A 23,579-nucleotide genomic window follows, 5' to 3' on the forward strand; every position below is an offset into this window, starting at 1 on the left:
TAGCAGGAACATTAGAACAGAGAACATTAGAACATATACAATTAGTCAACTGAATGCTTTGTATCTTGTTTGCTAATTCAGGTTAAAGACAGCCGATTTAACCAGCATATTAAGAGAGCAAGACTGTCTATCTGGTGTATGTTATGATGAATTGAAAATGGGGGACCCTGATGTAAACAAGACGAAAGTCTTGGTCTGCATCCCCTTAACAATTGTATGCATGTATTGAGCTGTACTGTACCCGGGCGTTGGAGGTCGTGCAGGTATAGCGAAACTAAGTTTGCTTTGGATAGGCTGATTCTGAAGCTGCAACTTTCTTCTCTTGGGGAGCGGCGGTGGCATCGTTGGTTCAGGTTGCGTTGCAGGTAGGAACATGATACTGTTGTCAAATGATCTGTTTATATCGGTTTGTATTTGCGGGCGGGGGCGTGGTTGAAGACGCGCTTTTGTTATGGGTGGCCGGGTGTACTCAAATGATCTGTTTATATCTGTTTGTATTTGCGGGCGGGGGCGTGGTTGAAGACGCGCTTTTGTTATGGGTGGCCACTGGCCGGGTACTTAGCGCACAACGAATGGATAGAGCGCATCTTTGTGCGCGCGTACTTCTGCCTCAGTGATCATCTAGTAACACGGCGTGTAACCGCGTGTGACCACGACTGCACCACTGACTGTGAGTCTTTCACCTTTTACATAATCTAGCTTTGGCATGGATTGATTGTTTAGATCGCTAGCATGGCTGCCCTGTTATTCTGACCAGGATTAAGTTCCTTTTTGCCTCCTTGACCTGCGCACACCGAGTCTGATGTGGACGAGAAACCCATCTATAGTATCGGCGCCAATCTGTCACTCAGCCTAGTTAAAACGGTGCGTTTCTTCCACATTTTTGAGAGCCAATCAGTTCAATAGCCATGTATCGGACGGTGCACATCATGAAGCACTCTAGTTCTGAGAGATCTGCATCAGTGCATCTCTAATGATGATGTGTTTATTTCTCATGTTTGCTAAGCCTATGAGTGTATTTGCATACGGGCGTACCAGCATATGGCCATTCGCGTGCCGGCATCTGTTTGCGACACTGTCCCCCAGACAGAATGCGCGCACGCCTGTTTTTTTTTTTTTACCCTACACTGTTTTCTTTTTTACCCCCACTAATTCCCAACCCTGCCACTCTCTCGCTCCCTAAATTACTTTTCACACTCAAAACGCCGCCTTCCCCTGCATCCTAAGCAGGTTCCTTATAAGGCGTTTTCCAATTACTCAGGCAGCCAGAGGGGCCTCCTCCTGACACACATGAATATAAACACAACCCTGTTCTCCCTTCAGCCACAGACGCATGAGTGGTGATTAATAATATTAATAATAACAATAACAATATTGTGCCCGGCCGGGAGACGTAACGTTAGGTATCAAAAGTTAAGCCCCCTCTCCTAAGTAGATCAGTACCCTCCTCTAGGTCTTAGTGTTCATCTATAAGACTATTTTATATTTCTCATTGTGGTTTATGGTTGTTGATCTGAGGTCTGAGGTCCTTGTTCCATGCAGGCCGGTGTCCTGTATGTCCACATGAATCTCTCAACAACCACGTTTCTCCCTCTCTGTGCTTAACCCCTTTGGAGCTGGATCTCCCTCCTAACATGGGTTGTGTCTGTTATTGTTTTTCTGACTTGATGGATGACTATGCGGATGTTCGATTGACATTTCCAGTGACAATTAAGATAAAAAACATTTTGAAAGTATTTTTTAATCGGAGGGGGGTCTTACCTCGCCAGAGTCAGACCAATGCCGTTATCAGCAAATCTAGAGGAGAAATAGAGGGAGTGAGATGAATAGAGAGAGAGAGAGAGAGAGAGAGAGAGAGAGAGAGAGAGAGAGAGAGAGAGAGAGAGAGAGAGAGAGAGAGAGAGAGAGTATGAGTGTTAGATATATTAATATCATACAGAGGAGAAAATATTACAGAGATCATTATCTGGTTTTAAGCTCATCATTAGCCTGGGACTCATGTGAGCACAAACACACTTGGTAAAAAAAACCGAGGTCTGAGATGTTTATTTGTCTAGTGGTGGAGGGAATTGGTCTGTTCTATAATCAAATGGACATAAAAGCATTCTGGGAGGATTCAGACTCACATCGTATCTGCCTCAGCTTTCATATCCAAATGAGCTTCTGCTGCAGTGCCATTAGCTTACGACCATTAACCGCCCTAGTCATATTTTCAGAGGATTCGCTGAAAAGTACATACCTAAGTAAATGGAAGATTGCTCCACTTCTACAAGGTCCATTTGCATGTTCTTGGTGTCTATGGACCTCTCTGGACCTCAGGGAATGTATTCCCAGTGTCAGAAATATAGTGTCTGTTACTATGCTTGAGTAAATTGTAATGAATATACATTTTTATTATTATTGTAACTGAGGGGTTACAAAACCCTGACTGTATTAAAGATTGTGATAGATTAAACCACTGCTAGTTATGTACTTTAATTACTGGCCAGACAGTACATCAAATATAGATGGTGAACACTCACAAGAACACGGCATTGACAAAGAAATATATTTTGAGGGTATTTTATTATTATGCAACATTAGGTTACAGAATGAGAATTAGAGTCGCGCTTGTATGGCGAAGAATATGCGTAAAGTCAGTCAGCAGCATGAGTCACTGAGAATAGCAGGAATCCTACGATGGGTCTAAGTTGACACCACCTGTCGTATAATAGCAACTATATAAGGCAACGCTGGTACCGCCTGGAGACAATGGGTTCCCTCCGGGGTGTAAGGCCTGGAGGGTAGAGGAATGTTCGGATACTCAGTCTGATTCAATGAAGAATAAAGAGACTCCACGTACAGGAGTCGGTCCTTGTAAATCCCACGATCAGCAGCAAAGCAATAACTGTAATCCAAATGCTCGATAGCAATGATGACAGCCAGCCAGACTCTGTCCATGAGGCTAGCCCGAGTTGTAATCCTCACGAGGTTGAATCCCAAACGATAGTGGAAATCAACAAGGCTCTTCTCCGGGTAACACGTTCCAAATCAATATAATCCAACCAGTAATGGTTCTGCAATCGCCGACGCTGGTTCTCCTGTGCACATGTCCAACGGTTCTCCGACTAGGCCTCCTCGGGTGCGGGCGACGTATTTAGGCCACACACCCTGGCTAAGGTACACTAGCTAAAACACGACGAACCGCTGGGTAATGCTACACACGAACGAACTGTGGTTGCACGATATACAATAAATGAACGACTATTTACTTCACATTAGATTAGGTCGAACTTGAAGTTACTGCATTAAACTCTGACACTTTACTATTCTATTCGCACATGTTCTCAACGCACGAGTGCTCAATTTACACGATGAACTACGTTGGCTTGTTTAGATGGACAAGCAGGTGATCTGAGTTAACTACTGCTGTGCGCACCTTGCGCTGTATATATACTTAAGTGATTATCTAGTCCCAAACCTTAGTTCTTGTCTGGGATCAATACGCTGTCTCCGGGCATGTTCTGACATGCCTGAACTTGTCTTTGAACCTGACGTTGGGGGCTTGCGAGGTGGCGCCTAGGGCGCTGTCCAACAATAAGGAGAGCGAATATTACTCTGGTTTGAACGCAGGTAAAGGGATATTCCGTGTATATATAAATAATATACATAGTATATCAAACAATAAAGGTAGATTCTCAGTTTTAATCTGGCCCTTCACAACAATTATTATTATTATTATTATTATTATTATTATTATTATTATTATTATTATTATTATTATTATTATTATTATTATTATTATTATTATTATTATTATTATTATTATTATTATTATTATTATTATTATTATTATTATTATTATTATTATTATTATTATTATTATTTCTTTCCATCTTTGACGGTGAATAACACCATGCTAACATTGACCAAAAGTGAAAATGCCATTGTAAAATGGCCACTGAGCTCATTCAGCACCTTCTTGAGATCAAGTGTAGAAAAAAATCTAAGCAAATGAACAAAGGACAGATGATTTACAGTCTTTTTTTGTAGATACAGTACTGCATTTTGCCATCCGGACACATGCAATTTGAAATATGAATATAGAATATAGAATATCAGGCCTATAAATTACCTTATTATGGCCAAGTCATACATCTATGGATCGGGGCAAATCTCCTCTTTCCAGAGTTAAATCTGGATTTAGTATGCCTGTTACAGAGCAGCAAAGACTGTGAATGAAATCTACTCTAAGTACAGTTACTTTTGTATAATCTCCATAGCTCCGTAATTTTTTACGGATTGCAACGCGGTTTTTTTCTAGACGTTCACAGAAAAAGAAAGAAACAATATCCCTTATATTTTATGGTAATAACGTTGAGGTTTGCTCGACCCGTGAGATATAAACAGGAAAATCATGTCTGAAAAATTACATGAAAAATTGTTGGACTTCCGTTGTCTGCGGCTGGTGTGAGCTGGGTAGTGTCGTTTTATGAAAGCCCTGGGTCTCCTCTTTGTTAGGTCTAATCTAAATAGTCCGTTTTCCGGTGCAATGCACAGAGATTTTTATAAGCTCATATTTCGCTAATAACACTTAAAATCATTGGTAAAAAAAACATAGTGCTGAAAATATACACTTTGACTGCTGTTTTGATAGGGCTAGGGTCTTTACTCTTGGCTACATTTGAAAAAGAATACTTATGGAATAATACGGACTGTATTGATCTATTTATGACGTGAAATAAATCTCATACCGGTACCGGACTGTTTGGGGTTGAGGTTAAATGTATCCTTATCTGTAATCTACTTGGGTACTCTCACAGCATAGAGAGGAAGAATTACATTTCTGAGTGTTCATCCTCCCCTCCATCCATCCATCCATCCATCCATCCATCCATCCATCCATCCATCCATCCATCCATCCATCCATCCATCCATCCATCCATCCATCCATCCATCCATCCATCCATCCATCCATCCATCCATCCTACCTTCCATCCATCCATCCATCCATCCATCCATCCATCCATCCATCCATCCATCCATCCATCCATCCATCCATCCATCCATCCATCCATCCATCCATCCATCCATCCATCCATCCATCCATCCATCCATCCATCCATCCATCCATCCATCCATCCATCCATCCATCCATCCATCCATCCATCCATCCATCCTTCCTTCCTTACTGGCAGTCATCCAGCCAGACGTCTCCTCCTCTCAGCCAGGCTCCATGGTCTTGGTTCTTATAGGCCACAAAGTGATGGATGAGAGCAGGAACTCTGGGCTTGAAGGGGTCCGCATCTTGGTGTGGGCCATACCTACAGTATACACCCCAAAACGTATAGAGAGAGAGAGAGAGAGAGAGAGAGAGAGAGAGAGAGAGAGAGAGAGAGAGAGAGAGAGAGAGAGAGAGAGAGAGAGAGAGAGAATATAGATGAATAAGAGAGAGAAAGACAGAGTGAGGGGAGAGGGATGAGAGAGAGAGGGGGAGAGGGATACAAGAGACAGAGAGGGGAGAGTGATGGGAGAGGGGGGAGTGAGACAGAGATAGGGGGAGAGGGATGAGAGAGAGACAGAGAGAGGGATGAGACAGAAACAGAGAGAAGGGTGAGAGAGACAGAGAGAGGGATGAGAGAGAGACAGAGAGAGGGATGAGACAGAAACAGAGAGAAGGGTGAGAGAGACAGAGAGAGGGATGAGAGAGACAGAGAGAGGGAGATGATAGAATGTTTTAGAATGGTGTTATAAGACATCACACATTAATTAATTAATATATTCACATTTTCAATCATATGCCTATATGTACATTTACGTATATATTCTTAAGGCCGAGATCTGTTTAATCTGTTTATTTATACAGTACCAGGGTAGACTAAGACTTAGTATGGAGTAGTGTATATGTGTACAGGGCAGACTTAGGTTAGCTATATAATGTATTTGTACCTGGGGTAGACTTAGGATAGAGTCTGTATATTATATACAGGGTGGGCTGAGTATACATACTCAGTGATGGGCAGTAGCTTGCTACAAGTAGCGAAGCTACATAGCTTAACTACAATTCTCAGTAGCGTGCTGGTAGCTCGCTACTTTTTAACCAGGGTAGCGTTCTCTGTAGCGCAGCTCGTTTTCGAATCAAGTAGTGCCGTAGCGTCAGCAAAACGCTACACGCTACATATCCGGAGAAACAGACACAAAAAAAAAGAGTGTCTTCGGTCCTGAGAGTGTCGTGTTCTTCTGTCCTGCAGCTGGATGCTATTGGAGAAAACCCACTATGATTGGTTGGTTGGTTTAGGTATGAGTATGACGACTCACGATTAGACCAAAACATTACGGGTAGGCCAATCAGAGGCAGGATAGGGCGGGACATGCCACTCCAGCTCGGCAAACCAGGAAGTAAAAAAAATCTAAACACAGACCATGAAATGAATGAACGAACCGTTAGTCCGCGCGAAATAGCAGAAGGATTCGATGTTTCCAGGGCTGATGGCATTGATGAAGATGATGTCAATAACAACAACATATGTGTTTATTGTGTCCGCCAAAAACGAAGCTTCTATCAACATCCCACACGTCCAGCACTAACTTGAGAACACATATATTCAGGTAAGCTGATGAAAAGCTTTACATCCCAAACAGCACACAAGTCAGTGCACTTTTTGTCAACAGATTTAACTAACATGTTTCACTGTAGGCAGAAAATGAACAATATTATGGGGGTGGAGAAAAGAAAAAACAAACTACCATAAATAGTACATACACTAAGAGGGAAAATATCACCTAGAGCAGTGGTTCTCAACCCACATGATTTTGGGGCCATGGAATGTTTTGTGAGTTACATATTTAAATACATTTGGTCATTTAGCTGACGCTTTCATTCAAAGCAACTTACAAATTGTGTACAACAAGTCAGCAGGAGTGGTACATCTAGCAGCCAAGGATAAGTAGTATTGTTTGTCTAGCAGTGTCGAGCTTGAGTGTTATACTCTTGAGTACATACTGTACTGTAGTAGTATAGACATATTAGCATAGTTGGTGGTAGTATAGACATGGTAGCATAATAGTAAAATGCAGTAAGACAGTTATTATTAGTTCAAATTCAGATATTGAAGAAGTGTGTTTTTGGTTGATAAAGTGGGCTGGTTTCAGCTAGGAGAGGGTATCAGGCAGCCAGAAGATGCAGAGTTTAGGGATAAATAATACATAAAGATAGAATAGAAAAGAAAAAGACCATTACTGAATCAAAAGTAATCAACAAACTATACTATAAAAACGTATCAAACCAAATGGTCTCTTTCTTTTCTTTTGTAGAGGCTGCACCCAGCTAAACTTGCCTTCCTGGATTTTGTACATAATACAAGTTCATGTTAAAAGGATGACACAAAAAGCCAGACCGAGGGCTTGTTTCAGTTTTATAATAAACAATCAAACTGAGCATTTATTTTGCCTGTCTATTTGTTTGATGGAAACTTGATCATGAAGTAAAAAAAAAAAAAAAAAAAAAAGTAGTGCCGATGTAGCTAGCTATTTTTGACATGTTCTTGTAGTGTAGCTTGCTACATTTATCTGGGGATAGCTTCCATTGTAGTTGAGCTATATTTAATCGAGAGTAACTTGTAGTGTAGCTTGCTACATTTTCCAAGTAGCTTGCCCATCACTGTACATACTGTACTGTATGTCTCACCTGTTCACTCACAGAGATCCAGTGCGGATCAGATCTTTATTTATTTATTTATATTTTATTCTTATATTCTATTCTTATTATCCTGGTTATTTGGATCCTTATGCCTACCTGTAACTCTCATCTCCTCATGAATGTCCCTACGGTGATATGAATAAAGGTTTATCTTATCTAATGAAATGAATAAAGGCTTATCTTATCTAATGAAATGAATAAAGGTTTATCTTATCTAATGAAATGAATAAAGGTTTATCTTATCTAATGAAATGAATAAAGGTTTATCTTATCTAATGAAATTAATAAAGGTTTATCTCATCTTATCTAATGAAATGAATAAAGGTTTATCTTATCTAATTAAATTAATAAAGGTTTATCTTATCTAATGAAATGAATAAAGGTTTATCTTATCTAATGAAATTAATAAAGGTTTATCTTATCTAATTAAATTAATAAAGGTTTATCTCATATTATCTAATGAAATTAATAAAGGTTTATCTTATCTAATGAAATTAATAAAGGTTTATCTTATCTAATGAAATTAATAAAGGTTTATCTTATCTAATGAAATGAATAAAGGTTTAACTCATCTAATGAAATTAATAAAGGTTTATCTCATCTAATGAAATGAATAAAGGTTTATCTCATCTAATGAAATTAATAAAGGTTTATCTCATCTAATGAAATGAATAAAGGTTTATCTCATCTTATCTAATGAAATGAATAAAGGTTTATCTCATCTTATCTAATGAAATGAATAAAGGTTTATCTCATCTTATCTAATGAAATGAATAAAGGTTTCTCTCATCTTATCTAATGAAATGAATAAAGGTTTATCTCATCTTATCTAATGAAATGAACAGCACCTCCTGATGTCTCAGGAGTCATACAGGTTGCAGATTTCAAGGGAGTTATAGTGTGTTAAAAAGTTAATTGAATACATATTTAATAATGCTTGTAAATAATACAACAATTTGTATTTGTTTGAGAACAAATGTTCTCTAAGACGTATTTAAACATTCATGCACTTGTGCGAAAGTAAAATAAATAATATAATAATAATAATAATAATAATAATAATAATAATAATAATAATAATAATAATAATAATAATAATAATAATAATAATAATAATAATAATAATAATAATAATAATAATAATAATAATAATAATAATAATAATAATAATAATAATAATAATAATAATAATAATAATAATAATAATAATAATAATAATAATAATAATAATAATAATAATAATAATAATAATAATAATAATAATAATAATAATAATAATAATAATAATAATAATAATAATAATAATAATAATAATAATAATAATAATAATAATAATAATAATAATAATAATAATAATAATACAACAATGTCCATTCAGGGCAGAACATGTTCCAGATCAAATTGTATAAAAAATAAATAACATGTTTGAACATTAATGTGGACCCGTACGCTTGTGTTCTGCACCAGGCTTTGTTGGCGATTCTCCAAATCCACAGTTTTTTTTATTTGACTTTGGATTCTAAGGTCATGATTCACTTCAATTATTGAATGCTCATTATTTCTGATTGTTCATTTTGGAGCGTTCCAGCCCCAGTCATAACAACATGCAGATGTAATGTTACCGGGTGGGGGTTATATAGTATAATATGAGGATATGAGGTGGTAACTGACCTGGCTCCCACCAGCGACAGGAAGGGTCTCTTGTCTTTGTCGTTGGCCTGAGTCGTTTTGACCCCATTGTCCAGGATCATACCAGCCTGGAACACACAGAGAAATACACACATTCAAGTACAAGTAGTAGTAGAATGTAGAACTGGGTATCTGCAGGTTTCAACAAGTTACATGTAAGACTTATTTTTTTGTATCAACTTTTTCTCCCATTTTCTATTATTATAAATTTTTTCTCCCATCCCAATTTCGTATCGTCCAATTCTACCCTCCCCTGTCTCGAACGCTGTTTGGCCATGCCTCCCACAAGCCGGCTGTAATGTGGACGAAGCCATACATTGCACATTGCATTCCAGTACTCGAGGTAGCAGCCGTCGCATCTTTTCACCTGCACAGCGTGATCTTTCAGCGTCGGGGGTCTGCGCTTTGGAGGGACGCCGCCCCCGTCGCTTCTTGATTCTACTGTGCAGGCGCACCAACCGACCTGTAGGAGTCGCTGTCCACAACGTCCGATCCCCACCCATCAGCTTCCCACCCCCTAATACTGCCAAATGTATTAGTATGAACGACCAGCAATGCGGAGAGCTGGGCTCGAACCCAGCGTCTCCTGCATTGGTGGTGAGCGCCTTACCCACTGCACCACCTAGCCGCCACATGTAAGACTTTTTAAGACATTTTTAATACAACCTAGAGCAAAATGTAATACCAATTTCCTGACCATACTAGCAAAAAAAAAAAAACATTAGCGACACTGAACTTGCGGCTCCACCAATAAAAATTATTGCACGTTCCATACAAGCTCTTGCTAGATGGACCAAGCTCCCGGTAGTAAATCAACGACTGTTGGTATAAGCATGTTGGTATAAGCATGTTGGTATAAGCATGTACTTATGGTATAAGGTACTACTGCTGCTTGCAGGTGAGACATATCTAAATCCAAAGAGTCTTTCAGCACCATCAGTGCATGTATTTAAATGATCCCAGCATGACCCCGTAAGAATGGAAGCCTGAACCCTGGCAGCACTAATGCCTTGCTCTACCCATTGAGTTACACAGGGAATGGAACCCCTAACCCTGGCAGTGTTAGTGCCTTGCTCTACCCATTGAGCTACACAGGGAATGGAACCCCTAACCCTGGCAGTGTTAGTGCCTTGCTCTACCCATTGAGCTACACAGGGAATGGAACCCCTAACCCTGGCAGTGTTAGTGCATTGCTCTACCCATTGGATTACCACAGGCAAATAGAACCCCTAACCCTAGCAGTTCTACACAGAATCAAATCAAATCAAATCAAATTTATTTATAGGGCCCGACAACACACGTTAATGTCCCCATGGGCCGTACAGATCTTCTTTAAACAAGTCAAGAAGAAAACATAACAATAAGTCAAGAACAGAACAAGAACACCATAAGGTCCAAACATTTTTAGATGAATGCAAATAAATGAAAGAATGCAAGCACTCCCAGACATACCCCACGCGAAGGTAAGGAAAAACTCACTAAAACCTAACAATAGGGAAAAAAGCTCCACAGGCAGTGTGGAGGAGAGAAACCTTAGAAGGGCCATTCAAGGGGGGATCTCCCTTCTTAGATGTTGGTGATAGTAGTGTTGCAGACGGACAGTTGGGAAGCATGCACTCATGTGTGTAGTGGAACACAGATGAGTGCATGCAATAGCAACTGTACAGGGCCTTAAAGGACAGAGCCAGTGAACCTCACATGGTTTATTTCCTCATAAACAACCTCAAGGTATCAGCGTGACAAGAGTTATGCTCCTATTAAGATAACCGTTAGCTCGATCCAAATTATGAAGGAGCAGAGGGGAGAGGAGGAGGGAGGGAGGGAGGGAGGGAAGAAAATAGAGAAAACTCCTTGTGGAGAAGGAGAGAGGGAGAGGGAGAGAGAGAAGAGAGAGAGAGAGAGAGAGAGAGAGAGAGAGAGAGAGAGAGAGAGAGAGAGAGAGAGAGAGAGAGAGAGAGAGAGAGAGAGAGAGCATTGTAGCAGGGGAGATAATGATGGAAGGAGGGATGGAGGAGAGAGGGAGGAGAGAGAGGGAGGAGCAAGACTGTGAAGGAGAGAAGGGGGGATAACAATGGAAGGAGAGAGAGAGAGAGAGAGAAGAGGAGAGAAGGAGAGTAATAGAGAGAAGAGGAGAGATGACAATAGCAGGAGAGGGAGAGAGAGAAGAGGAGTGGAGAGATGGAAAGATAATTATAGGAGAGAAGAGGAGAGGAGGAGAGATAATGATGGAAGGGGGGAGGAAGAAAGAGAAGAGGAGAGGAGAGATGGAAATATAATGATAGAAGGAGAGAGAGAAGAGAGGAGAGGAGAGATAACGATGGAAGGACATAACAATCGCATTGTCTCTTTCTCCTCTGCAGATCATAAATCTCTCCTTGGGGTCAGCTAACCTCTCTTTCTCCCCCTCTCTCCCTCCCTCTCTCTCCATCTCTCTCTGTCTCTCTCTATCCTCTTTCACTTGTCTTATACCTCTGTTTCTCTCTAATCATTGTTGTCATCCCTCCTCTCCTCCCTCTCTCCATTTTCTCATCCCTCCTTTCTCCCTCCTTTCTCCTCCTCTATTGCCTGTCTCTTCTCTCTCTCTTTTCTCTCTCTCTCTCTCATTTCTCTCTCTCTATTTTCTTATCCCTCTCTCCTCCCTATCTAGTTTCTCTTCATCTTCTAGAGTCGACGTACAACTGTTAATCACATGCAGTTATACTCTTTCATGGCTTTAGATAGAAGTTTACCTGAATACATCACTATTATTATTAGTGCTTTAGATAGAAGTTTACCTGAATACATCACTATTATTATTAGTGCATTAGATAGAAGTTACCTAAATACATCACTATTATTATTATCAGGCCATGCCGCCTGGCATGAGGTTTGTTTGTTTTATTTTTATGTAACTTCTAGTTTGTTTTCTGTTTATGTAACTTGATGATGTAAGACGTTTACTTTAAACACGTGAGATTATCTTAAAAACGTATTTTCTCCCTTGTTTATTTCTTGAAATAAGTCATTATCGCAAGCAAGAACCATCTAGGTCAGCGACTCTGTGCTCAACACACTCCCAGGGCTAGGGAGCTTCAGAAACACAGTCCTCATGCTGAGATCAAGGCAAACATTTGCAAAAGGTTTTTATTAGACACCTGTGCTATCAACCAAAAATAACTGCTGAAGGGAAAAATGTGCTTTAAAAAGCAGCAAATAATTCAGTCCTTTACTATCACCGGCTCAGTGGCCTCGTGGGTAGAGTGTCCGCCCTGAGTTCGGGAGGCTGGGAGTTCAAGCCCCGGCAGAGTCATACCAAAGACTATTTAAAATGGTACCCATAGCCTCCCTGCTTGACACTCAGCATCAAGGGTTGGTTTGGGGGGAAGTCCTTGTTTACATTTTACATTTACATTTAGTCATTTAGCTGACGCTTTTATCCAAAGCGACTTACAAGTTCTGTACGACAAGCCATCAGGAAGGGCACAACTCTATCAGCTGAGCAACAATGTTCATCAAAGTGTTGAGTGCTACAGTGTAGGTTAGTTTATTAGGACAAGTGCATGACAGTACGGTTAGTTAGGGTTAGATTTTTTTTTTTTTTTTTTTTTTTTTTTTAATTCAGATAATGGTTGAAGAAGTGCGTCTTTAGTCGACGGCGAAAGATTGGACGTGATTCGGCTGTCCTAACTGGGGTGGGTAGTTCATTCCACCATTGTGGGGCAAGGACTGAGAATAGGCGACTTCTCTTTGATGACCCTCCCGGAGCTTGGATAGGAGTAGGTCTGAGGCGGCCAGAAGATGCAGAGCGTAGGGGTCTTGAGGGTGTGTAGTTAGAGACCATTGACCGGAGGTAGGCGGGAGCGGTTCCCTTTGCCGCACGGTATGCTAGGTCGAGGGCCTTGAAGCGGATTCGTGCAGCAATGGGGAGCCAGTGCAGGTCCCTAAGAAGTGGGGTGACATGGGCCGACTTCGGTAGGTTTGAGATCAGGCGGGCCGCTGCGTTCTGAATGAGTTGAAGAGGCTTAGTGGCAGTGGCCGGGAGGCCAGCGAGCAGTGCATTGCAGTAGTCGAGGCGGGAGATGACTGTTGATTGGACGAGGAGTTGGGTGGCTTCTTTTGTCAGGAAGGGGCGTATCCTTCTGACGTTGCTCAGGAGGAATCGGCAGGTTCTGGTCGTCGCTGCGATGTGAGCAGAGAAGTTCAACTGGTCGTCGAGGACAACACCAAGGTTCTTGGCGGTCGGGGACGCAGTCACAGCTGCATTCTCGACTGTGATTGAAAGGTCGGTTAGGGGGGAGGATTTGGCCGGTAGGTGGAGCAATTCTGTTTTGCTTAGGTTCAGTTTGAGGTGGTTGGACGTCATCCAGGCTGAGATGTCGGACAGACAGGCCGAGATCCGCACAGAGACGTGGATATCTGAGGGAGGGAAGGAGAGGAAGAGTTGAGTATCGTCGGCATAACAATGGTAGGAGAAGCCATGAGACGTGATAATGTTACCCAGTGATTTAGTGTAGAGGGAGAAGAGAAGGGGTCCTAAAACCGAGCCCTGGGGGACACCCGTCCGCAGGGGGCGGGTGGCCGACAGGGTCCCTCTCCATGACACTTGGTAGGAGCGGTCATTGAGGTATGATGACAGCCATGTCAGCGCAGAGCCAGCCACTCCCATTCCTGCGAGGGCCGCAAGGAGGATCTGGTGGTTGACTGTGTCGAAGGCTGCAGATAGATCTAGGAGAATCAGGACAGAGGAGAGGCCTTTCGCTTTTGCTAAGTGAAGTGCCTCTGTGACCGCAATGAGGGCTGTCTCTGTGGAGTGACCAGTCCTGAAGCCTGACTGATTAGGGTCTAGGAGGTCATTCTGTAAGAGATAAGTAGTAAGTTGGTTGGATACAGCACGTTCAAGTGTTTTAGAAAGGAAGGAGAGAAGAGAGACAGGACGGTAGTTGCCTATGACAGTAGGGTTCAGGGTTGGTTTTTTTATGAGCGGCGTGACTCTGGCTTGTTTTAGGGAGGTGGGGACCACCCCCGAGTTGAGTGAGGAGTTGATGGTTGCAGTTAGGAATGGGAGGATGTCTGGTGCTATGGTCTGGAGGAGTGGGGAGGGTAGCTGGTCCAGCTGGCAAGTAGTCGGACGGTTTGACGTTACCAGTGTCAGGGTCTCTGCTTCTGTAATGGGAGAGAAAGATGACAGAGTGAAGGATGAGGTTCTCGATTCAGCATTTGGAATGGGTGGGGGTTGGGAGAAGGAGCTGCGGATGTTCTCCACTTTTTCCTCAAAGAAGATCGCAAAGTCTTCGGCAGAGAAAGATGAGGGAGGGGGGGGTGGGGGGGGAGTGAGGAGGGAGGACATGGTAGCATGCAGTTTGCGAAGATTCTTGGCAGAGGCCTCGATCCTATGGTGGAAGAAAGAAGCTTTGGCATTAGTGATGGTTTTGGAGAATGTTAACAAGAGGTTGTGATATGTGTCGATGTCAGCAGTGAGGCGTGACTTTCTATACTTCCTTTCAGCTGCTCTTGTGACATACTAGCGTCATGTCAAGGGGTGTACTTGTACATCAAGCTGCCTCACGCTACAGAAACAGGAGATAGGCTCCTGCCCCATGTGCCGTTGCGGCTCGAGAACCATTGGTTCTCAAAGGCAAACTTCTTACTATCATGGGCTACTGGTGGGAATGTTCTCCAGGAACAGATTATTATTTTTTCTTTTCGCAGCACATTTTTTTTTTTTTACATTGTTATTTCTTGATTATTTGTATTGTTTGAAATAAACCATTCATTCATTCATCCATTCATTGATTGATTGATTGATTGATTGATTGATTGATTGATTGATTGATTCATTCATTCATTCAACCATGATACAACAGTCACAGCCAGGTCTGGCCAGGATGTGAAAGGTGTCTGTCTCAGCCGGGGTCCTGCAGGTTTGGTCAGGTTGACGCTCACTGTGTGCCAGACAGGCCACAGCGCGGCTAAACCCTGGCTAGTACTGGAGACAAGGCATGAGAGGAGATAAGCTCCTGGCCTGTATGAGCCACCTTGGCCCGAACAAGCTTTACGCGACGGGCACACTCAACGCGCACGAATTTCACGCGTGGCTCCCTCGCGGGATCGCGCGCCTGGTCAGGCACACTGGACCGACGACTTGAGCGCGCGGAAGCGCACCGAGGAAGGCACATTTACATTGGGACAGCTGTAAATGCCTAGTCTATATGCGAAGTCAGTCATTTTAGAATGATGATCAGTGTGACTGTACTCCTGAAAGAGCAGCAGCAAGAGCTCTCTCTCTCCCTCTCTCTCTCCCCCTCTCTCTCTCTCCCCCCCTCTCTCTCTCTCTCTCTCCCTCTCTCTCTCCCTCTCACTCTCTCTCTCTCTCCCTCTCGCTCTCTCTCTATCTCCCCCCCCCCCTCTCCCCCCCCCCCTCTCTCTCTGTCTCTGTCGGGACAGGCAGGCAACCAGATATAGACAGATAGACAAACAAACAGACAGACAGACAGACAGACAGACAGACAGACAGACAGACAGACAGACAGACAGACAGACAGACAGACAGACAGACAGACAGACAGACAGACAGACAGACAGACAGCTAGACAGACAGGCAACCAGATATGACAGATAGACAAACAAACAGACAGACAGGGCGGGGTACTCAAGTTCAAGTTTCTTTAATAGTTGTCATACAGAAGTACAGAATACTTTCATACAAAATGCTTCTTACTGTTACGCTCCAGAGACTGTGCTAGACAAGATAGTATCAAATAACATAGTATAGCATGTAATTTAGAAGTAGAAAAGTAGAAAATGAGGTCACAGTGTTCAGTATAGACATATGTACAATGTTCGATGCAGAATAGACGTAACTGAGTTACCATATAATATACAATACTATGCAGTGTACTAATGTACAGTACTATATAGTGCAAAGCAGAAATGGGATGAGGTACGAATTTAGGTACAATTTACAGTAAGGTGTACGAGTTGTAGTGCAATCCTTCATCAATAAATATAAAGTGTGGGGAGTGGGTGCTACAGTGTGTTTGTATAAAGTGAGTGTGTGCTATAAAGTGTGTGGGGTGGGTGCTACAGTGTGTTTGTTTAAAGTGAGTGTGTGCGTGTGGATGTGTGTGCTATGTGCGTTTGATGGTTGTTGTTGTGTAGTGTTCATTGTTCGTTTAGCAGCCTGATGGCCTGGGGGTAGAAGCTTCTTCTGAGTCTTTCTGTGCTCGCCTTGAGACTGCGGTATCGCTTGCCTGACCGCAGCAGTTCAAAGAGGCAGTTGTTCGGGTGACTGGAGTCTTTAATGATTCTCTTAGCCTTGCCCCTGCAACGCTTGTTGTAAATGTTCTGGAGGGTGGGGAGCCCCCCTCCAATTGTGCGTTCGGCTGAACGTGTCACTCTTTGTAGTCTGCTTCGGTCTTGTGCAGTGCTATTCCCAAACCAGGAGGTGATGTTGCCAGTCAGGATGCTCTCTATTGTACATGAGTAGAAGTTCTTAAGGATCTTCTGACTGACTTGGAACTTCCTTAGGCGCTTGAGGAAGTAGAGGCGTTGTCGTGCCTTCTTCACAACACTGTCAATGTGTGTGGTCCATGTCAAGTCCTCGGATATGTAGGCTCCGAGGTACTTAAAGCTGTTGACTCTCTCAACCGGTGCCCCGTCGATGCTGAGGGGGCTGTAGTCCTTGACCCCCGACCTCATGAAGTCCACAATCATCTCCTTTGTTTTGCTGACGTTCAGGGAGAGGCTGTTTTCCTGGCACCATCCCGCCAGGACCTTGACCTCTTCCAGGTAGGCCCTCTCGTCGTTGGCAGAGATCAGGCCCACCACCACTGTGTCGTCAGCAAATTTGATGATTGTATTGCTACTCCGCTGAGCCACACAGTCGTGTGTGTACAGGGAGTAGAGGAGGGGACTCAGAACACAGCCCTGGGGGGCCCCTATGTTGAGGGTGATGGATGAGGAGGTGCAGTTGCCTGCTCTCACCACCTGGGGTCTGCCCGTCAGGAAGTCCAGGACCCACTCGCAGAGGTCATAGTTCAAGCCCAGGTCCCTGAGCTTGGCTATGAGTATGGAGGGTATTACTAACTATAGTAATATTGTTTATTTGCATTGGGAAAGATACAGACACATTAGCTGGTTGAACAACATCTATTGAAAGATAGAGAGAAAACGAGAGAGAAAGAGAGAAAGAAAGGCATAGGGAGAATAAAGAGAGAGAGAAAAAGATAGAGCTGTACTGTATTGTATACCCATTCTGCAATCTGTTAATAAAATATACACATAAGCCTACTGGTTGCTGTTCAATCATAATAATAATAATCATAATAATTACCATAATTAGCTGTCAGGAAACAAATACAACGTTTGTCATTATAGGTGACAAGGTGGATTGACTTAATGACTGCTATATCCTGCTATTATTATTATTATTATTATTATTATTATTATTATTATTATTATTATTATTATTATTATTATTATTATTATTATTATTATTATTATTATTATTATTATTATTATTATTATTATTATGCAACATTGTAATAGTTATAGGTATAAACAAACATACAGACAGGGGGGGTTGGGCGTTTATTTGCAGATACAGACAGAGCTGGTTGAACAACATCTATATCTGTGGTAAGAATGCAGATATTCAATTGTATTTCTGTGACAATGCGCGTGGCGCACGCCTCCCGCGCCGCCTCGAATCCGATTGAAGCGGAAAAGATAGCTTGCCGCTCGGGAGCCGCTCGCGAGGCGCGCTCCCGCTTGCGGCCAGTGTTCCTACTAGCGTCCGTTAACATGGGAGCGGAAGTGAAGAGGCAGCCGCCCGTCCGTCCGTCCGTCCGTGTTCATTCGTCAGCACTGCAGTGTGCTCGTGCCGTTAGTCTCTCTCTCCTTCATCCACTGATAGCATCTTCAATGAGTCTTTAAAGCAGCAGCAGCAGAAGGTAAAAGTATTCCAGACAGACACGGTTCACCACCTGGACCACATCAGGGTTTGACTGACACTGAGAACAACCACACTGAGGGACAGTATCCAAGAGCTCTGTCCTCTTCTGCTGTTGTTACAGCTAGTTAAAAGTAATTTCTTAAGTCGGAGTTAGTTAGTTTCATACTTTATTCTCTTGCCTACCCTGACATGACTGTTATAGAAAACTGGTATACAAAATCATCTTCAGTGGTTGTCATATAAGTCATCATGTATGTATGTATGTATGTATGTATGTATGTATGTATGTATGTATGTATGTATGTATGTATGTATGTATGTATGTATGTATGCATATATGTATGTATGTATGTATGTATGTATGTATGTATGTATGTATGTATGTATGTATGTATATATGATGTCATATATGTATGTATGTATGTATGTATGTATGTATGTATGTATGTATGTATGTATGTATGTATGTATGTATGTATGTATGTATGTATGTATGTATGTATGTATGTATATATGATGTCATATATGTATGTATGTATGTATGTATGTATGTATGTATGTATGTATGTATGTATGTATGTATGTATGTATGTATGTATGTATGTATGTATGTATGTATGTATATATGATGTCATGTATGTATGTATGTGTATGTATGTGTATGTATGTATGTATGTGTGTATGTATGTATGTATGTATGTATGTATGTATGTATGTATGTATGTATGTATGTATGTATGTATGTATGTATGATGTCATATATGTATGTATGTATGTATGTATGTATATATGTATATATGATGTCATATGTATGTATGTATATATGATGTCATATATGTATGTATGTATGTATGTATGTATATATGATGTCATATATGTATGTATGTATGTATGTATGTATGTATGTATGTATGTATGTATGTATGTATGTATGTATGTATGTATGTATGATGTCATATATGTATGTATGTATGTATATATGTATATATGATGTCATATGTATGTATGTATATATGATGTCATATATGTATGTATGTATGTATATATGATGTCATATATGTATGTATGTATGTATGTATGTATGTATGTATGTATGTATGTATGTATGTATGTATGTATGTATGTATGTATGTATGTATGTATGTATGTATGTATGTATGTATGAATGATTTCATATATGATGTCATATATGCATGTATGTATGTATATATGATGTCATATATGTATGTAGTATGTACAGTATAAGTATATATGATATATATATTATTAACATCCAATACTATCTATAGGAACCATATAATGTTCAATATCTGTATGAAAGTGTATACAAATACAAAAAAAAAAAAAAAAAAAAAAGTGTATACAAATGTTCTAAAAAAAACTGTTTACTTGGGCTTCCTTCCCTGTTTGTCTTTCTTCCTCTCTCCTCCTCCTCCTCATCCCCCCATCTCTCCTGAGCTGACCTCGGGTCTCCCGCTGGAGAACTGACCCACAGGTGCTATCTCTTCCTCTCTCCTCCTCCTCCTCCTCCCCCCATCTCTCCAGAGCTGACCTCGGGTCTCCCGCTGGAGAACTGACCCACAGGTGCTATCTCTTCCTCTCTCCTCCTCCTCCTCCTCCCCCCATCTCTCCAGAGCTGACCTCGGGTCTCCCGCTGGAGAACTGACCCACAGGTGCTATCTCTTCCTCTCTCCTCCTCCTCCTCCTCCCCCCATCTCTCCAGAGCTGACCTCAGGTCTCCCGCTGGAGAACTGACCCACAGGTGCTATCTCTTCCTCTCTCCTCCTCCTCCTCCTCCCCCCATCTCTCCAGAGCTGACCTCAGGTCTCCCGCTGGAGAACTGACCCACAGGTGCTATCTCTTCCTCTCTCCTCCTCCTCCTCCTCCCCCCATCTCTCCAGAGCTGACCTCAGGTCTCCCGCTGGAGAACTGACCCACAGGTGCTATCTCTTCCTCTCTCCTCCTCCTCCTCCTCCCCCCATCTCTCCTGAGCTGACCTCGGGTCTCCCGCTGGAGAACTGACCCACAGGTGCTATCTCTTCCTCTCTCCTCCTCCTCCTCATCCCCCCATCTCTCCAGAGCTGACCTCGGGTCTCCCGCTGGAGAACTGACCCACAGGTGCTATCTCTTCCTCTCCTCCTGGGCTCTGTTGGTGGTGCTGCTCCAGGGCTGTGCACAGACATTTTGGGGGACAGTGGCTCAAGCTATACAAAAGAAACACTGACACGCACTATTCACACCGCCATGTCACACCTGTGTTAGATCCACAAAGCTGCTGAAATCAAGACCGCGTATTGTTCAAAGAAGAAATCTTAAAATCTTTAACCCCCAAACCTTTTTGGAGGACATTGCTACTAATAATAGTAATAATAATGTTTAGCAGGGTCTGATAATGTGCAAACTGCACTGGATTCTTTTATAAAGACATTTAATTGCTTTGTAGATAAACATGCTCCTTATAAAAGGACTAGGATTAAGGATAGGGTGGCACCGTGGTTCTCAAGTGAGCTGTCAGCATAATTTTCTGAGCGGAACTCTGCGTGGTCACGTGCTAGACGCACTGGGGATACGCAAGACTGGCTTTCCTTCAGACAACTTAGAAATAGAACTACTGCAGCTGTGAGGAAGGCTAAATCTGATTACTTTTTAGACTTAGTCTCGAATTCCTACTCTAACCCAGCTAAATTCTGGGGTGCAGTAAACCTGTCAAGAAATAACCCTGCTACATTGCCATTGTGTATTAATGTGGCTGATTGTAAAATCTCGGATCCTCGGGAAATTTGTCTTGCTTTCAATAAACACTTCATTGAGGCTGGGTCATTATTTGACAGGTTGTCTACTGGGCTGGCTCCACTGGATGTTGACTCTGACCCTAGCCCAATCTTCGATCATGCCTCGTGTGTACCTACATTTTCCTTCCAGCCATTTTCATCTAGTGAAACTCTCAATATCTTGCAATCCATAGACCCTAAGTGTTCTACTGGTGTGGACAATTTAGACTCTTTTTTTATAAAACTGGCAGCCCCTGTCATTTGTGAGCCATTGTCACACATCTTTAACCTTTCTATTGCATCTGGCATAGTTCCGCAAGTGTGGAAATCTGCCAAGGTGCTCCCCTTGCATAAAGGGGGGGATAGGGATAAGATGGATAACTATCGTCCTATCTCCAAACGATCATGTCTAGCCAAAGCACTGGAGACCTTGGTAAACAACCAATTAAAAACGTTTTTCTCAAGTTGCTCAGTGCTAAGTACTCACCAATCAGGTTTCAGAGCAAATCATAGTACTATTACAGCTGTTACTTTGGTCACTAATGACATTATTTCAGCCCTGGACAATGGGAAGCATTGTGCAGTTCTCTTTGTAGACCTCTCAAAGGCCTATCACTTGCTTTTGAATAGTCTAGCTAGCATTGGCCTGGATAAAGCCGCTTGTGCTTGGTTTCAGGACTATTTATCTTCAAGGTGTCAATCTGTGAATTCAGGTAACTTTCAATCTGATTTCCTGCCATTGTCTAAGGGTGTACCACAGGGTTCGGTATTGGGGCCGGTCCTCTTTACAATCTATATTAATGATATTGTTTCTAGTCTTTCAGCACTAGCAGGTTGTCAGGCTCATCTTTATGCGGATGATACAGTTGTCTACTGCATTGCGGATACTGTTCAGGAAGCTATTGTGAACCTGCAGCTTGCGTTTGACACTCTCCAAAATGCTCTAGCTAAGCTCAAGTTAGTGCTTAATGCTAGTAAAACCAAGTCTATGATGTTTTCTAGAGCCAGGGTTATAGATTATGACATGCTACACCTAACAACAGCAAATGGTTTGTATATTGAAGGAGTTAGTGTGTATAAATATCTTGGTATATGGCTGGATGATAAACTTTCTTTTAAATTCCATATAGATAACCTAGCTACAAAATTACGGCAAAAGATTGGTTTCTTGTACCGTAACCGCGCTAGTTTTCCTATGTTCTGTAGGAAAAGAATTATACAGGCTGTTTTTTTGTCAATATTGGACTATGGTGATGTCATTTACAGGCATGCGTCTGCGTCTACATTAAGGCCTTTGGATTCTGCCTACCACTCCGCCCTAAGATTTATTACGGGTGACAAATATGATACTCACCATTGTCTTTTGTATGAGAGGGTAGGCTGGCCATCTCTCTCATTGCGACGTAGTTATCATGGGTATCTTTTTATCTACAAAGCAATTATTGGCAAACTTCCACCTTATATTACATCTTTGTTGGTCTGGAGTGCTGTCACCTACCAAACTCGTTCGAATGATAGGCTTGTGCTCAGGGTGCCTCGAGTTCGGTCTGAGCTTGGAAAATCTGCCTTCTCCTACGATGCTCCATACACATGGAATACCCTGCAAAAGACTCTAAAGCTCGGAACATTCCCGTCATTCATGGAGTTTAAAGGCATTGCACTTGACCTATGTACTGAATCATGTAATTGTTTTTAATCCATCATTGTAGTAATTGTAATTCATTGTAATTATTAACTGTTATGATATTTGTGTCCTTTGTTAACTCGTCATCACTGTAAATGAGGGAAACCTCAGTGCTTTCACGAGTATAAATAAAGGTTTGAAATGAAATGTTGCCACAGCGGGATGGATAGTAAGCACACTACTATGTTTTAAATTGATATGGTGTATTTTTTCATGGATATTAATATAGATTTCCCTCTTTATATTCAATTGAATTTCAATAAGAAAATAAAGAAAATATTGAATAAAATTAAAGGTGCTATAGATAACATTCAGCCACTAGATGTCGCACTAGAGCACCAGCATGTAATTTATCCAATCAGGTGCATTCCACGTGGGGAAATGAAAAGTAGGGAGGGGATACATGCACGCAACAACAACATTCATTTTGGACAAGCAAAACATTTTTTATGATAAATTCATCTATAGCACCTTTCACACCAGCCAAAAAAGGGGCAAAAAGCCCCCCCCCCCCCCCCCCTCCCCCTTAGGTCCTCTCTGTGCACGTGCTGCTCTGACCTGGCCGCGTGTACCTGTTCCGCAACAGTAAGTGACTTCCGGGGTAGGCCTGATTGGCCCCGACAGGCACGTGACGCGGCAAACTCAGGACGCGCAACGAGGCTGCTGAGAGCTGTCGCGCGGAAATAGGCTGTCTATTGCCATTCTCTAACACAAACTCTAACCTTAACCAGCTCCTTAACAGCGCCTAGACTTAACCGCTCTAACCTTAACCAACTCCGAAACAATGCCTAACCTTAACCTTAACCTTAACCATGCCTAACCTTA

The 23,579-nt window shown here is 42.0% G+C and overlaps 1 protein-coding gene across 1 annotated transcript in view; it reads right to left on the reverse strand.

Moving 5' to 3' along the window:
* cemip (cell migration inducing hyaluronidase 1) overlaps positions 1-23,579 on the reverse strand; it is a gene marked incomplete at its 3' end in the record, with an annotated part of 220,520 nt that overhangs the window by 38,117 nt on the left and 158,824 nt on the right. The window contains 3 exon segments of the mRNA XM_084308248.1: positions 1,762-1,797; positions 5,172-5,303; positions 9,350-9,435. Of these exon segments, the coding sequence (XP_084164374.1) occupies positions 1,762-1,797; positions 5,172-5,303; positions 9,350-9,435 (254 nt within the window).

This window comes from Notolepis coatsorum (assembly GCF_963971535.1).
Source record: "Notolepis coatsorum genome assembly, chromosome: 2".
Taxonomy (NCBI): Eukaryota; Metazoa; Chordata; class Actinopteri; order Aulopiformes; family Paralepididae; genus Notolepis; species Notolepis coatsorum.